Here is an 18,660-nt window from a genome sequence, read left to right as displayed (position 1 = left end):
TGATAAATATGACAAAAACACACAACAAAACTTTTTATGTTTCTTTACATGCCAAAATTGCTCAAACTTAAATAAAAATGCATTTAAAGCTAAATGGGAAACTGTATAAAAGTTTTATTTATTTTATTTATTTCTTTATTTTCAAGGATAACCCCTTGAGATGCATCATCTCATTTTCGAGGGGGTCCTTAACATTACCATGAAACCAGCATCAAAAATGGAAAATCATAATTAAAGTAAATACAACACAAGACTATAACAAACATTTAAATACAGTAACATTCACATTCATATACATGCACACACTAACAATGCTCCCAATCACCTAATCCCTTCACTTTAGCCCATAGCATAATCAAAGAAAATCAGTGAGCCAACTGCGATCATGCAAATACAAGAGAAAAAAGAAAAAAAAGAAAACAAGCAGTAAATATGCTTACATACTTCACTATACGCATACAGGTACATAAAAGCAAACATATACAATATAAACAAAAATAATAAATAAAATTAAAATTAAAAGAAAGAGAGATCAGAAACAGGAACACGGTGTTTGAAAATAAGTAAGAAGAGATGATTTGAAAACATAAAAGGTAGTTATAGATCTGAGCGAGCAAGGAAGATTGTTCCAGTCTGCTGGAGCTTTAAATTTGAATGCACGACGACCTACTTCTTTGCAAATTCTGGGTACATAAAAGAAGAGCTGATCCGTATGCCTTAAATTGTACTGTGTATTAAAAGAAATTAGGTAACATTTCAAATATGGAGAGAAATGCAAATGAATACACTTAAAAATAAGTAGTAACCAGTGAAATTGCCTTCTTGACTTGGGAGCCAGCCAGCACAAAGACTCATACATTTGGCAATGATGGGTTCTATAAGGACATCTGAGCACAAATCTACAAAGACTATTATAAAGTACAGAGATAGGACGAAGATTTGAATCAGTAGTATTCCCGTATATAGTATCAGCATAATCAATTATTGGAAGTATCAAGCGCGTAATAATTCTTTTTCAAACTTGTTGTGAAAAGCAATCAACAGAGCGATAAAGTGACTTCAATTGACCATATATTTTCTTGCAGATTGAATTAATATGAGCTTTGAAGGAAAGCTGAGTATCAAGCCAGAGACAAAGATATTTAAACTCTTCAACTTTTGTTAAAGCTGTTCCATCGAGAAAACTAATAGACCAGCTTTTAGATATAGGCAAAGAATTAGGTCGAGTGCAAAACAACATAATGTAAGATTTGTTTTTGTTCAAGAGGAGTTTATTAGAAGAAAACCATTTTTGAACTAAGTTAAAGTCCGATTGAAGAGAGTATTGAATTTGTGCGTTGTCAGAACTGGATTAATATATTACGGTGTCATCTGCATATAAGTGAATTAAACTATCAGGACAGATTTGCGGTAGATCATTAATAAAAATGGAAAATAAGAGAGGACCTAAGGATGAACCTTGTGGAACTCCTTTATCAATAATTTTGAAGCCTGACTGGCTGCCTTGAAAAGTAACGCGTTGACTTCTGTGATGAAGAAAAGAATTAAAAAATAATAAAGAGTCAGAAGAAAGACCAATAGCATATAATTTGTCTAAGAGAAGATAATGATCAACCATATCAAATGCTTTGGTAAGATCAATAAATATAGCACCTGTCAGCATATTACTGTCTGATGCTGACAGTATGTCGTTTGTGAATTTTAAAAGAGCAGTGGTGGTTGAAAAATTTGATCGAAAACCAGATTGATGTGGAGATAATACATTTTGGTCATTAAGATATTTAGAAAGATTAGTTTTTCAAATATTTTTGTTACACTATTGATAATTGAAATAGGTCTGTAATTATTAATATCTGTGATATCACCTCCTTTATGAAGAGGAATTACTCTGGCACAATTCCATGATCGGGGTGTTTCGCAAGTTGCCAATGATAAATTAAATATATCAGCCAATGGAAATGATATAACATGAGAGGCAAGTTTAAAGAACTTGATCTCCAAGCCATCTGGACCAGCACTGCATCCGGGGTTTATACCATCAATAACCTGCTGAACATCATCTGGAGTAATAAAATTAAAGCAAAATGATCTATTGAACCTATTTTGAGTCAGAGAAACATCAGAGTGAGAAGGAAATGAAAAAGAACTGCCAACTGTAGAGAAGTGCTGGCTGAAGGCCTCTGCAATTAATAAAGGTTCACTAATAGTTTCATTATTTACTCTAATATGGGAAATAAGGCTTTTTATGGGTTTGTTGGTTATAGAATTAATTCTCTTCCAGAATTGCTTTGGGTTCTTAAAGTCAGTTGATAAACAATCCTTATAGTAATTTGCTTTAGCATTTCTAGTAATAGTTTTACAGTTATTCCTTAGTTCTTTATAAGCATCCCAGTCAGCAGAATCATTTGATATACGATATTTTTTCCATGCCTTGTCTCTTTGTTTAAATAAGTGTATGAGATCTCCTTTGATCCAAGGTAAGTGTCTACCCTTAACCTTGATTGATCTCCAAGGAGCATGTTTATCTATTATCTCAACAAATTCAGTATAAAAGTAATTCCATGCATCCTCAACAGATGGAATTAGCTGAAATCTCTCCCAATTTATATCTAGTATATCTTGAATAAAGTGTTCAGGATTAACGTTATTCCATTTCCTTACTCTAATTAATTTTGAAGGAAGATGAGGCAATTTAATTTTCCAAATACAATAAACAATAGAGTGGTCACTAAGAGAATCCGGTAATACCCCAGATTTTAAGATTCTACCAGGATGAGAAACCAAGATCCAGTCAAGCAAAGAAGAGGAGCTAGGACCAACTCTAGTGGGTTCAGTTATGAGTTGAGTTAAATTTATGCTGTTAAAAAAAATTGCGATCTTTATGAGAGGAATTAGCTAGCCAATTCGAATTAAAATCACCTAATATGATTTTTTCACTAGCACAATCTAAAGAATTAATAGTAGACAAGATACATTCAGTGGTTTCAGCAGGAGCATTAGGAGGTTTATATATATTTCCTATTATAAGTCGTTTGTTTTCATGGAAAATAATTTTAACAAAGAGGCCTTCAAAATGCAGGGGATTCTCACTTGGCATTACAAGTTCTGCAGTTAATTTTGAAGATACATATATTAAGAGGCCCCCACCTCTTGAGCCCCTATCTTTCCTGAATAAAGCATAATTGTCAAGTATGACTTCATCATCAGAGATCTCACTGTTCAACCAGGTTTCGGAAAGAGTAATGATATGTGGATTATTATAAGCGAGCCAAGCTCTCAATAAATCAATTTTAGGAGGCAAACTCCTAATATTCAAGTGAATAACAAATAAACCTTTAGTGAAGTTCATTACTCATAAATATTAAAATTAATTTACACATGATACGAAAGCAAAAAATTATCATAAAGCATCATTGCAGGATATTGTATAGAGCAGTAGGGGACATGTGAAGAGAACGGCAGTAGGTGAGCAAACACACACACACACACACACACACACACACACACACACACACACACACCCACACCCCCCCCCCCCCCCACACACACACACAGAGTATGCACATAAAAGTAATAATAAACACTAATAAAAAATGGCAAAAGAGCATAGCAGAATTACAAAACATACTGAAGCTATACTAGTATATAAATACTACTAAAACAACAGGGATACATTTGCTGTTGTTGGATTTTTCAGCTGTTTTCTGGTTCCAATTCAATTCAATTCAATTCAATTCAAGTTTATTTGTATAGCGCTTTTTACAATACAAATCATTACAAAGCAACTTTACAGAAAATTATGTTTCTACAATATTTAGTAGTAGGTAGTAGTTTGTGCACGTTTGACAGGATTTTAGAAAAATAAAAATAATAATAATAATACAAGACGTAGTCAGCTAGATGATGAACTATCAATATTATTAATTAATAGTAATTATAGGATGCAGTCACACATGTAGCAATAATTGTTAGTTCTGTTTGTTGATTCAAGGTTAGGATCATCTGGGGTCCTCTGAGGGTCAGCATCATCTCTTCTCAGGTGTTCTGGATCCAGACTGGAGCTTGTGTAAATCCTAGTTACCACGGGATGAAGATCCCAGCAGAAACAGAGACACAAATAGAGACATCATTAGCATAGCAGCTGATCCAACAAAGTAAAATTAGTTTAACCCAAGCTAAAGAATAAAAATGCAGATGCAACTACACTCACAATTTAAGAGATACATTATTCGAATGCTTGGCGAAAGAGATGCGTTTTTAATCTAGATTTAAACAGAGAGAGTGTGTCTGAACCCCGAACATTATCAGGAAGGCTATTCCAGAGTTTGGGAGCCAAATGTGAAAAAGCTCTACCTCCTTTAGTGGACTTTGCTATCCTAGGAACTACCAAAAGTCCAGCGTTTTGTGACCTTAGGGTGCGTGATGGGTTGTAGCGTGGTAGAAGGCTAGTTAGGTACGCAGGAGCTAAACCATTTAGGGCCTTATAGGTAAGTAATGATAATTTGTAACTGATACGGAACTTAATAGGTAGCCAGTGCAGAGACTGTAACATTGGGGTAATATGATCATATTTTCTTGACCTGGTAAGGACTCTAGCTGCTGCATTTTGGACTACCTGTAGCTTGTTTATTGACGAAGCAGGACAACCACCTAGAAGTGCATTACAATAGTCCAGTCTAGAGGTCATGAAAGCATTAACTAGCTTTTCTGCATCAGAAACAGATAACATGTTTCGTAGCTTGGCAATGTTTCTAAGATGGAAGAACGCGGTTTTTGTAACATTGGAAATATGATTTTCAAAAGACAAATTGCTGTCTAATATAACACCCAGATTTCTGACTGTAGAGGAAGTAACAGTACATCCGTCTAGTTGCAGATTGTAATCTACAAGATTCTGTGTGGTGTTTTTTGGTCCAATAATTAATATCTCTGTCTTATCCGAATTTAATTGGAGAAAATTATTTGTCATCCAATCTTTTACATTTTTAACACACTCTGTTAGCTTAGATAATTGGGAAGTTTCATCTGGTCTCGTTGAAATATATAGCTGAGTATCATCAGCATAACAGTGGAAGCTAATTCCGTATTTTCTAATAATATTACCAAGGGGCAACATGTATATTGAAAATAGAAGGGGACCTAGGACGGATCCTTGTGGCACTCCATATTTTACTGATGATAAATGAGATGACACCCCATTTAAGTAAACAAAATGGTAGCGATCGGACAGGTAGGATCTAAACCATCTTAGAGCCTGCCCTTGAATACCTGTATAGTTTTGTAATCGATCTAGGAGTATGTTCCAGTTCCAGTTCCAGTAGGTGAAAAGGGTGCATCTGATCACATAAATAACATGATTTGAGGAATCCTTTATGTCTGGAGGTCAAATGCTGCCAGAGTAACACACTGAAATCTAATGCTTTTCTCTAACAAATGCAGATTCAATGGATATTCTAGAATACTTGTTCAAGAATTCCTCCATAGCAACCAAATCCTAATAAAAGAACAACCTCTCTCTCCATCTCTTCGAGCGATGTGATGAGATCTAGTGTGTGTTTGAAACATACAACATTAAAATCCGATATGCTTCCTTGTTGTTTTTGACAACCATGTAAACATAATTATGAGAGTGTGTCTTCGTGGCAGCACAAACACGTCAGGCTTATTGCATTGATATTAATTCCCTACCAATAAATTGAATTTGTAATATGATATGCATGTTTGCTTTTACATTTCAGTGCTTTACTTTAGTCTCTCTCTCTCTCTCTCTCTGTGTGTGTGTGTGTTGCAGGTGATGGAGCTCAAAGGTCAAATGCTTCACCTCCCAGAATCCAATTCCATCATGTTTCTAGGCTCGCCGCGTGTTGATAGGCTGGAGGAGCTCATGGGGCGGGGCTTACATCTGTCTGACATCCCTATTCATGACGCCACACGTGATGTCATTCTGGTGGGTGTGTCAATGAAACCTCATTAGGCTTTCAGTGAGTTTACCGTAAACAGTATAGAGTTTGGCAAATGAACTGTTACTTGTTTATTTACCACTTTGAAAAATAATTATTTAAAGTGTAAAACTACAATTATTAAAATTGTTTTTGATAATTGTAAAAAAGTTTAAATAAAATTAGAAATAAATGTTAGATTAAAAACTTTAACTTAAAAAATTGCTTTTTCAAAGAACTAAAGTAAAATAAGTTGAAGTACTAAAATGACTAAAAAGACAACTAAATAAAAAGAAATTAAAGCTTTGTATAAATGCTTTGTTTAGATTGTGTTTTTATATTTGTTTTTTGTAATATATTTTTATTTGCATAACAAAATTACTCAAATTAAAACATATAAATATAAAATTATATATAATAATATGTAATATAAATAATAAAAAAACATATGAAATATAAAATAAATTAAACCTGTATTTCTATTTAGCTTTAATGTATTTTATATTTCATATTTCATTTTCGTAATGTACTTGTTTTTTCATATTATACATTTTTTTATATAACAAAATTTTTAGAATTTAAATTAAGCTAAACAAAAATATAAAAAATTATTCTTACTTTAATTTGTCCTTTTTAAAATACTTATTGTATATCTAGCTTTAATATAGTTTTATTTTCTCAACATAATTACTAAAACTAAAAGTGAAATTAAAATGAATAAAAAATAAATAGAAATATTAAAAACAAATCATAAAAATGACAAAAGAGCGTAATTTAAATGCAAATTGAAAATATGAAGATAATAATTCTAATTAAAATATTAATATGTACACTAACAGTGTGTAAATGATACTAAATTAGCACGACTGGATGTTACCTGCCATAACTCTTATCCAATCTTCTCTTGAGGTTGGAGAACAGGCCAAAGCTCAGGACGGACTGAAGAAGCGCATGGATAAAATCAAAGCCACCCTGGAGAAAACCCATCAGGCTTTAGAGGAGGAGAAGCACAGAACCGTCGACCTGCTCTACTCCATCTTTCCCGGCGATGTGGCTCAGAGACTCTGGCAGGGCCTTCCCGTTCAAGCCAAGAAGTTTGATGACGTCACCATGCTGTTCTCTGACATCGTGGGCTTCACGGCCGTGTGCGCGCAGTGCACACCAATGCAGGTCATCAGCATGCTGAACGAACTCTACACGCGCTTCGACTACCAGTGCGGGATACTGGACGTCTATAAGGTACGTCTGTCTATCTTTTATCACACTCCATCCATCGCTTTAATCAAGACAACATCAGCAACCACACTGAAGCACTAGTTACCTCCTAGACGCTCTAGGTTAATAACGATAAGAATAACAAGTAATGCAGTAAACCGTAAAACTGTTTGCACTACAAAACAGTGTGGTCATAATTAACATATTACATTAAAATAATATGGTAAGACACACAACTTTTCAATATCAAGCAGCAAAACGTTTGTACAGCCAAAAATAGCTGGATGCTGATGAGACCGTAGAATTTACAAATAGCCATTTTTACAGCAATTAAATGTCTAGATTTGTGAGGCCATCAGCATTTAAAAAAAAAGCTTTTAACTTTACAAGCTGATCTTTAAACACACACACACACACACACACACACATTGTAGGCGGATATGTGTTCAATGAAAAGGCACTTAGTGAGTGTATGTCAATAAATTGTCATTATAAATGGTAGCCCTCCGTAACTAATAATAATAAATAAAAGTGTGTGTGTGTGTGCTCTTGTTTTCGTGTCATATCAGGACACAACTCTGTATAATGACATGGGTATGACACAGGTATTACAAGGAGAAGGTGACTTATGAGGACATAACCCATGTCCCCATTTTTCAAAACGCTTATAAATCATACAGAATCAGTTTTTTTGAGAAAGTAAAAATGCACAAAGTTTCCTGTGAGGGTTAGGGTTAGGTGTAGGGTTGGTGTAGGGCCAGAGAATATACAGTTTGTACAGTATAAAAACCATTACACCTATGGGATGAACACACTTTACACAAAAACAAACGTGTGTGTGTGTGTGTGTGTGTGTGGAACTGCTGATGCCAGCTCTGATACACACATACACATACACACTCTCAAGATTGTTTTTTTCTGTAGCCTGTATGTAAATGCGGTCTGCTGTTGTTGTGATTCCTGTGCTGCCATTAATGTGTCTCCAGAGATAGACAGATTCATATTCATGAATGTGTCCCTCACCTGCTTTGTGTTAAGTGTTATTCATCAGAGAGAGTTTATTTTCTGACGTGTGTGTTATAACAGGGTGTGTGGGAGCGCGACAGGGTGAATCTCACAAAGAAACATCTGTGTTGTATTTCACCCCAAAATCAAAAGAAAGAAATACAGGTGCATCTCAGTAAATTAGAAGGTCGTGGAACAGTTTATTTATTTCAGTAATTCAACTCAAATTGTGAAACTTGTGTATTAAATAAATTCAATGCACACAGACTGAAGTAGTTTAAGTCTTTGGTTCTTTTAATTGTGATGATTTTGACCCACCAATACACTATATCAACAAATTACAATACATTTAAGACCAATAAAAAAAAAAAACATTTAGTGAATTGTTGGCCTTCTGGAAAGTTTGTTTATTTACTGTACATGTGCTCAACACTTGGTTGGGGCTTCTTTTGCTTTAATTACTGCCTCAGTTCGGTGTGGCATGGAGGTGATCAGTTTGTGGCACTGCTGAGGTGAAACAGAAGCCCAGGTTTCTTTGACAGTGGCCTTCAGCTCATCTGCATTGTTTGGTCTCTTGTTTCTCATCTTCCTCTTGACAATAGCCCATAGATTCTCTCTGGGGTTCAGGTCTGGTGAGTTTGCTGGCCAGTCAAGCACACCAACACCATGGTCATTTAAACAACATTTGGTGCTTTTGGCAGTGTGTGCCGGTGCCAAATCCTGCTGGAAAATGAAATCAGCATCTTCAAAAAGCTGGTCAGCAGAAGGAAGCATGAAGTGCTCCAAGATTTCTTGGTAAACGTGTGCAGTGACTTTGGTTTCCAAAAAACACAATAGACCAACACTCGCAGATGACATTGCACCCCAAATCATCACAGACTGTGGAAACTTAACACTGGACTTCAAGCAACATGGACTATGAGCTTCTCCACCCTTCCTCCAGACTCTAGGACCTTGGTTTCCAAATGAAATACAAAATTTGCTCTTATCTGAAAAGAGGACTTTGGACCAATGGCAACAGTCCAGTTCTTCTTCTCCTTAGCCCAGGTAAGACGCCTCTGATGTTGTCTGTGGTTCAGTAAATCTCTTGACACGTCTGTGTGTGGTGGCTCTTGATGCCTTGACCCCAGTCTCAGTCCATTCCTTGTGAAGTTCACTCAAATTCTTGAATCCAGTTTGCTTGACAATCCTCACAAGGCTGCGGTTCTCTCGGTTGGTTGTGCATCTTTTTGCTTCCACTCAACTTTCTGTTAACATGCTTGGATACAGCACTCTGTGAACAGCCAGCTTCTTTGGCAATGAATATTTGTGGCTTACCCTCCTTGTGAAGGGTGTCAATGATTGTCAACTGTCAGATCAGCAGTCTTCCCCATGATTGTGTTTCCTAGTGAACCAAACTGAGAGAGCATTTTGAAGGCTCAGGAAACCTTTGCAGGTGTTTTGAATTGATTAGCTGATTGCCATGTCACCATAATCTGATTTTGTTGAGAGTGAATTGGTGGGGTTTTGTTAAATGTGAGCCATTCATCAATCGTCACAATTAAAAAAACCAAAGACTTAAACTACTTCAATCTTGAATTTATTTAATACATTAGTTTCACAATTTGAGTTGAATTACTGAAATAAATGAACTTTTCCACAACATTCTAATTTATTGAGATGCACCTTTATATATTTTGCATAAAACAAGATTGATATAATGATATCATCAGATATTTGAAACAATAATGTGTTAATATGGCATTCTGGATGGTTGCTTATAGCAGAAGAGCCCTAAAAGACAGTAAACCTTCTCTTCTCCCCAGATAGAGACTATCGGTGATGCGTACTGCGTGGCAGGCGGGCTTCACAGGAAGATTGACAGCCACGCTAAGCCAATCGCCCTCATGGCTCTGAAGATGATGGAGCTGTCAGAAGAAGTGCTGACGCCCGATGGGAAGCCGATCAATGTGAGTTAGAGGTTATGTTTGAAACCACTGTACAATTTTTTGCAGTATAGCATACAATTCAGTTTCCATTAAAATTATATTATTATATTGTGTTAAAATAGTATTAAAATTTAGAAGAAAAAAAATACATTTACATTGACAACATAAGTTGGAATATATATAAAAAATATAAATGGGATATATTAATACATTTTTAATAGTTATTTTTAAAATATACATAATATATATATATATATATATATATATATATATATATATATATATATATATATATATATATATATATATATTTTTTTTTTTTTTTTTATTTTTTTTTTTTTAATGATAATATTTAGTAAAATTATATATATATACACATACCTGAAAAGAATATAATAAAAATTATAATTAAATAAATGGATGTATATAATTCTAAAGACATAAAATAGATTTATATTAATGAAATTATTTAAAAACTATAAAATATACATATATTAAAAAATGTAATTAAAACTATATATATATATATATATATTATGTGTATGTATACAGTATGTAACCTACAAGTGATTCCTTGTGGTTTTGTCAGATGGATTTAAACCGCGTTGTCTGTAAATTTTGTTCGTGGTATGGTTGTGTTAAGGATCTTGTGTTTAACAGCTCCATCGGCAGAACTGGACTCACTGTAGGATGAAGTGAGAGTGTGGAATCTGGTCACCATGGAGACGGCGGAACACTCCAAGCGATTGCCACTAATTGATTGTTAGATTGTTGCTGTTTTCTCCCATTTAGAGAGAGTCAATGAGCGAATGGCTGCGTCTGAGAGGCTCGTGTGTGTGTGTGTGTTTAGAAGCATCTCTAAGCATGTTGTGTCACATCTGTATTGTAAAAATGCAGCAATGATTGTGCTTGTTTATTTAAAGTGAAAGATTTTGAAATCTGAATCTGCAAATGATCTGTAAATTAAAAAATAGTGTCTGTGTGTATAAACTAAAACCACAAAAAATGTTAACTGAAACAAAATAAACATTTAATTTAAGCTACACTGAAAAAAAATGGTGTAGGGTTTACTTTGAAAGAATTTTCACTCAGACATTGCTGAAACTTCACAAATAATTACAAATACAACAAAGTTTTACATTGACTTTGTAACAAATTACAAACTTTATATTCACGGGAAGGAGGCGGGAACCGGCGGACAATCAAACAGAAACTTTAATTACAAAATAAAGACAAAACAGCGCGTCAGCCCCTCAACGGATGACTGACGTGCATAAATAAAAAGCAAACACAACTAAAACCCAGGCCTGGTCCTCTCTCGTCCGTCACTGTCGTCGCTCCGGTTTTATATCCCTCCATCTCCTCCATGGGACTCGAGACCGGTGGGTTCCCACGCTCCTCTCTTGGCCCCGCCCCAGTCGTCACAAACTTGAAATACTAACATAATTAAAACTGATAAATAAATTTAATAAAAACTATACTAAATGAAAACTAAGAAAATATTAAAATATAATCTAATTCATAATAAAAATAACTTTAAATAAATTAAAATGAATTAATAATTTTTTTCTAAAAGGATATAGAATTTTAAAAAAAGAAAAAAGTAAAATGACAGAAACAATAAAAAATAAAATTAAAATATGGAAATAAAATCTAGTTGAAAATAACTACAACTAAATAAATTAAAATTAAATAATAAAAATGATTACAAATTGCATAGAAATAAAAATGAAAGCAAATAAAATTATAGAAACAAAAAACAAAAACATTCAAATTAAAGTGAAAACCGTTCATAAAAAAACTAAATTTGATTAAAAATAAAATACCTAAACGAAATAATTTAAAAAAATAAAACTATATAGACAAATTTAAAAATGAAATGAACAAATGATGAACAAAATTACTAAACCTTGAAAATTACAGTAAAAATACAGAAAATATAAAAACTCAAAATGTTACAAAACTAGTAGATCAGTGACACTAAAACAACACAGGCGCACACATTAGTATTTCTAAGAGACGCTGTTGTAGTGTAGTCTGTTGTGTGATTGACAGCACTGTCAGCTTGACAACAAGGCCATGAATAATATCAGGGTCATCGCCGTGGGTGACCATGCATCATCATTAAATGTGAGTGTGTGACTCTCTGTGACATGAAAGCGGCAATAATAAAATACCCTTTCAATAACCTGTGGTTCGGTTCAGAACACGTAATAGGCCTCTGTGTTTGTGACAATCTCATGTCTAAAGCCACAATTGAGTCACTAAAGTCATATTTCACCCAAAAAATGATAAATTGCTGTATTTTGCTTATCCGCAAGCTAACAAAAATATATAGATGAGTTTGTTTTTTCATCACATTTGGAGAAATGTAGCATTGCATCACTGTCTCAGCAGTGGATCCTCTGCAGTGAATGGGTGCCGTCACTTCAAGTGAAAATAAATCCATAATCCATAATCTACTTCTTGGATGGCCTGATGGCGAGTCAATCTTCATCATATTTCCCTTTTTAAGTGAACTATTCTGACATTTTCATTGACATTATATTTGTTAGTTCCTAGTGATTAAGCAGGTAAGAAGTGTGATCTGTTCTGCTCTGCCTTGAGTTTGATTGACAGCTGTCAGTCACACATGCTGCTGGCCTCCTGGATTATTTTTTAGCACTTGTCTTGTTGAGTGTGTCTTGCACTCTTGACAGTATTGGCTCTTCTCTAGAGTTGCTATGGTGATGCTTGTGTGTGTGTGTGTGTGTGTGTGTGGTTGGTTAGCTCGTCTCAGATGCACATACTAGCTCTCTTACAAAACCTAGATAACATTTTAAGGCATCAGAGAAACAAAGGCTGTTTCAAACGAAATACTGGGAAATGATGCTGACTTATAAGATATCTTGTTTTAAAATATTTCCATTTTATGTGCATTGAAAAGTTGCAGCTCACTAGGATTTGGAAAATAAATATGGATAAATATGTATACCATTGAGAAATGTTGATAAAATTATTAGTAAATTCCATTTTTTTTAATGTAGTTTAGAAACAATCTGAGTTTCCTTTGTTATTCACACTGTATGTTGCACATTGCTGTGAATTCTTCTCGACTGAAGAGTTTTGTGACACTGTTTTTCCTGTTCATTTCTGTGAAGCTGTTTTGAAGCGATCTCTACTGTACAAGCACTGTTTAAATGATCTTTTACCCTCTCTCTCTCTCTCTCTCTCTCTCTCTCTCTCCGTCTGTGTAGCTGAGGATCGGCATCCACTCGGGCTCAGTGCTGGCTGGTGTCGTCGGTGTGAAGATGCCACGCTACTGTCTATTTGGAAACAACGTTACGCTGGCCAGCAAGTTTGAATCGGGCAGTCACCCACGCTGCATCAATGTCAGCCCTACTACATACCAGTGAGAGAACACACACACACACACACACACACACACACACACATCTCAGCCAGCTGATGTGTAACTCTGCTGCAGTGGAGACAGTCACACCTGTTTCTATGGCAACCTGCTTCTGTCGAGATCGTTAAGGACGATACTCTGCAGTCAAGTGCAGCTCTGAAGATCTACTCACACACACACACACACGTTTAAAAATGCACCAGCAAGCACCTGTGTTTGCAGACATCCAGAAACACTCGACATGAATAATCATGCACAGGAGAACAGACACATGTGCATGATTAAACACACTCAGTATGAATAATCAAGCACACATATACACCTACACACCCACACATGTGCACATGTATATGCATATTAAACACACACATTCGCAAATCCATTATTGCATTTCACTTATAGGATGCATTTGGAAATGCAACATGCATCAGGATAACTTTTTCATATTAGTATTTTCAACTATTTTAAAGACATGCATTTTCAGTATTTTACCAGATTTGTAAGCAGAGCCAGACAGTGTTTTTAGTGTTTGAAAATGAAGATTTTGAGATTTAATGATAATTATAAAAGTTTTATTAAATTATTTAAATATTAACTTAATGTTAACGTAATGTCAAAGGGGTTGACAAAGTTTGGGAATCCCTGCTAATTATTTTTATTGTCAAACATTATTTTTGATTATAATGTACAAATGTATTATTATATTATTTTTTAACTTGATTTTATAGTTAAAAGTATTATAAAAACATAATAATAAGATAAAAAGATTATAATATAAAACAATTTTGTTATATGATAATAATAGCTTATTATGCACTTTATTGGAAATGTTAACTTAAAATATATTTCAAGAAAATATTTGAAGGGATTTAGCTGACAAAAAGTTTGGTAATCTCTGCAATAGACTAAACCTAAAAAAACAACTATTTGGATTTTTATAATAATAACAATAATAATAATAAAAAAGCTTTATTTACTAAATTGATCTTTTTTCTTAGAAATAAGGTTGTATCAGATTCATATTTAATTCCCTTTGATTCACTTTTCCTCTCAGACTTCTGCGTGACGACTGTGCATTCACCTTCATCCCTCGCTCCCGGCAGGAGCTTCCCGACAACTTCCCCAAAGAGATCCTGGGAATCTGCTATTTCCTGGAGGCGGGGAAAACCCTGAGCCACGCCTCTCTCACCAGCACTCGCTCCGCCCCCATTCGGAAAGTGTCCTATAACATTGGGACCATGTTTCTACGGGAGACTAGCCTCTGAGATGGCCCCGCCCATTCGCTATGACATCACGTCCTGTAGACTAGTGTTGCCTGTGGCAACTGGTTGCCCCGCCTCTCAACTGGAGCGTTGCCTCAGAGGCGTGACACCGAGGGGGTGGAGAGGATGGCCCCGCCCTTTAAAGGAGCCATGGATAATTGTGTTCTGATACAATACAATAAAACAAATATATATATAGATATATATTTAAAATAAAGCCTTCTGCTCCATGGCATAGTCAAACATACATGGTGTACACATGCAAATACTACAGATAAACTCATGTAAACAAACACATTTTTTGCAGCATTGCAGGTAATAGAATTCACATGCATAACTTTGGTGCCTTTACGTCCTGAACACACACACACACACACGCTCCACAAACATGCATTTATCACATGCCGCCATCAACCACTGTTAAATCCTTAATGTGTTTGTGAATCCTCTATTTACCATTGTTAGATCCCTTGTGTTTGTGTGTGTCCTACCATTAACCACTGTTAGATTGTGTGTACGTGTGTATTTGCCCTCCAGTTAGTGTGCTTTGTGTGTATGTGGGTGAATTTGTGTAAAGACTTGAGGCAATTTCGCACATCTCACATCTGTGGGAGGTTTTTATTTTGGCTTTTATATTCGTAGCAGAAACGTAGCTGCACGAATGTGCAGAATATGCACTGTTAACTAATTTAAAGGAATAGTTCACCCAAAAATGAATATTTGCTAAAATATTACTCACCCTCAGGCAATCAAAGATCAGGATGAGTTTGTTTCTTCATCAGATTTGGAGAAATGTAGCATTGCATCAGTGTCTCAGCAATGGACCGGAGTGGTGTGGGTACTTGTGGATTATTGTGATGTTTTTATCAGCTGTTTGGACTCTCATTCTGACGGCACCCATTCACTGCAGAGCATCCATTGATGAGACACTGATGCAATGCTACATTTCTCCAAATCTGATGAAGAAACAAACTCATCCAAACTTGGATAGTCTGAGGGAGAGTACATTTTAAGTAAAATTTCATTTAGGGGTTAACTATTACTTTAACATTATATTTGCAATACATGCTTTATTTACTTAAAGCAAAATATGTTTGAAAAAGTATGCCTGTCGGGCTTAATGCAAGTTACATGCCATGAAAGGTAAACACACTGTTTTTGTTCAGTAAATTGATACTGAATCTAGATTAAAGATGCACTTTGGGAACCGTATATATTAATTATCTGTATTTAAATGTGATTGTCATGCAGATTTTCATGCAGAACTTTATAATAGTTCTCAATAATCCATTCTCAAACACATTTTAACAATTCATGAGTGATATTGAATGAAAAACTTGTAAATCAGGACTCACTTTTTATGCAGCAGAAATCGCATGCTGCAGATGGCAGATGTGTGAAACAGGTTGTGTGTGTGTGTGTGTGCGTACATGAGTGTGTGTGTGTGTGTGTGTGTGAATACTGTTTGAGGTCATTCATTTCAGTCACATTTGATAAATTCAAGATGACATCCAAACGTGTCAGTCATTTTTATCAGGATGCCAATAAAATTGATTCATTGAAGTTTTATGGTGTCAGACTGCTGTTAGTGCTCTCTATAAATGGCTGTTTTCCTAAGAAATGAAGACCTGCATGGCTATTTATTCAATGCAACAAAACAATAAGAACTGCCTTTTTTATTAAATGAGAGAATACAGATATGATGCTCTGTAAAGAATATACAGTACATTACAGTTAAAAATATATTTTTTGAAGGAAATTAATACTTTTATTCAGCACGGATGCATTAATCAAAAGTGACAGTAAAGACATTTATAAAGGTATAAAAGATGTCTGTTTCAAATAAATGCTGTTCTTTTGATCTTTCTATTCATCAAAGAATCCTGAAAAATTAAACATATCACGGTTTCCACAAAAATATTCAGTTTTCTGAAGATCATGTGACACTGAAGACTGGAATAATGAGGCTGAAAATTCAGCTGCACATCACAGAAATAAATTACATTTTACTAAATACTCACATAGAAAACAGTTATTTAAAATTTTTATAATATTTCACTTTTTTACTGTATTTTTGATTAAATAAATGCGGCCTTAGTGAGCAAAAGTGATATGTGACTCGAACAATCCCATTATCATGACTATGAATTACATGTAATTATTAAACCAATTGGTCAAGTATTTGATAAATTAACAAATCAACCGTGTATTTTTATATTAAGCATCAACAGCCACTAAATGTAGGGGTTTTGAGTATGAAAAATTATGTTAAGTAGTATAAAATATTAGATAAAATACTGCTAAACTATTTTTATATTTATTTACACCAATACAGACCAAACACACCTAGAGTTCATAGTGAATTTATTTAAGTATTTTAGTTTATATTCAGTGATCTACTACTAACAGAAAGAAAAATGGTTAGTGGCTTCAATTGCATGCAGGCGTGTTTTGACGGTCACATTAGCCAGAAGAGCTGGGTGTGAGTTACAGAAGGACAGAGACATTTATGTCAGTGTGTGTGGTTAATTTGCATATGCAAGATATTCATGAACAAGATGATGATCTGAATTCTTATAGAAAGTGAGATTATGTAGGTCAGAAGTGGGCGTGTCCTGGTACTATAAAATACTGTTCAATGCTGGCAAGGAAACACCCAATCACAGTAAAGATTGAGTGGCCACGCCCACTTTGACAGTTAGTGCTGACTGAAATTGAACAGGAGATTGAAAGTACGTGTTTGTTTGTGCAAATGCAACACAGTTTAGAAGATGGCTTGCATAAGACTGTGGAAACACAGTAGGAGTGTTTGGGGAAACCTGTTTGAAGACAGTCATTTCCACTGTTCTTTTTGGTGTCACTTTGGTGCTGTAGTTTGTATCAAGGTCACTGTTTCCTTCGAGAGGACGGTTATGGTGTTGATGGATGCTTGCTGAGACTTGAGTTTGTCAAGTACGTTTTTTAGAGTCTACTAAATCAGTCTCTGAGGGCTTGGACTTTGAAGACTCTTGTGTATGTTTGTAGGACAAAATAGCCTGATATTTTCCCTTTATAAATATAATAAACAAATTATGCAGACAATAATCAATTTTATAATATGTATAATTATTAGATAATTAGTATTATTAAATATTTAAAATACTAAAAAATAAACCTATACAAATGTAAAAAATAAAAATTATATCTTCTATAATATTTAGAATTAGTTGAAATTATTTCAGTTACTTAATATTAAAATACTGCTTTTAGAAACTATTAAAATTTGATTTTAAAAACTAAAATGTTTATAATGCAAGCGCATTTATATAATATTGAAGATTGCAAAAAAATTACAAATGTTATTTTTTAAATTTATTTCACATATGAATATTTTTATAATAGTTTATCTACAATATTCTAATATATAAATAAAATAATAATTGTATTTATCATTTTTCGATTTTTGCTAATACTAAATACTAAAATATTTAGAATAGTCTGGCATGTTCTGTCATATAATAAATTGATTATAGCTGTATTCCTCTTCCTGAAACATCCCATAATAGCATTACTACGGTAATCAGCTCATTACTCATTCATTCTGACATCATCACATTCAGCCAATCGAATTAAGCGCATAATTAGAGCGTGGCAGATGAAGAGCCGTGTGTCTGTTCGTGTAATACTCACAGCTGTCTCAGTCACTAACCACTGAAATCTGCTCACAGCTTACAGTTTCTGAAGAGATTGGGAGAGATGTTTACCAGTGCTTGAGTCAGATGCACAATGCTAAAATGTTGCCAATGGTTACAAGAGTGTTGTTTGGCAGCTGCTGTGTTGCTAAGGTGTTCTGGGTGGTTTCAAGCACATTGCTATGTGGTTGCTAGGGTGGTCTATGGACCAAAGTTTGATACTTAGGAATATAAGTTGGTTCAAACCAC

The 18,660-nt window shown here is 34.5% G+C and overlaps 1 protein-coding gene across 1 annotated transcript in view; it reads left to right on the top strand.

Annotated features, from left to right (window-relative positions):
- Positions 1–16,307, top strand: part of gucy1a2 (guanylate cyclase 1, soluble, alpha 2) — a 30,809-nt gene extending 14,502 nt beyond the window's left edge. The window contains exons 5-9 of the mRNA XM_059533955.1: positions 5,792–5,947; positions 6,849–7,178; positions 9,965–10,108; positions 13,324–13,478; positions 14,533–16,307. Of these exons, the coding sequence (XP_059389938.1) occupies positions 5,792–5,947; positions 6,849–7,178; positions 9,965–10,108; positions 13,324–13,478; positions 14,533–14,743 (996 nt within the window). The 3' untranslated portion in view covers positions 14,744–16,307. The remainder of the gene's footprint in view (positions 1–5,791; positions 5,948–6,848; positions 7,179–9,964; positions 10,109–13,323; positions 13,479–14,532) is intronic.
- Positions 16,308–18,660: the final 2,353 nt, after the last annotated feature.

The sequence above is a fragment of the Carassius carassius genome, chromosome 41 (assembly GCF_963082965.1).
Source record: "Carassius carassius chromosome 41, fCarCar2.1, whole genome shotgun sequence".
Lineage (NCBI taxonomy): Eukaryota > Metazoa > Chordata > Actinopteri > Cypriniformes > Cyprinidae > Carassius > Carassius carassius.
Note: the sequence above shows the minus strand (reverse complement) of the source record. Positions and strands in the feature narration are given on the sequence as shown.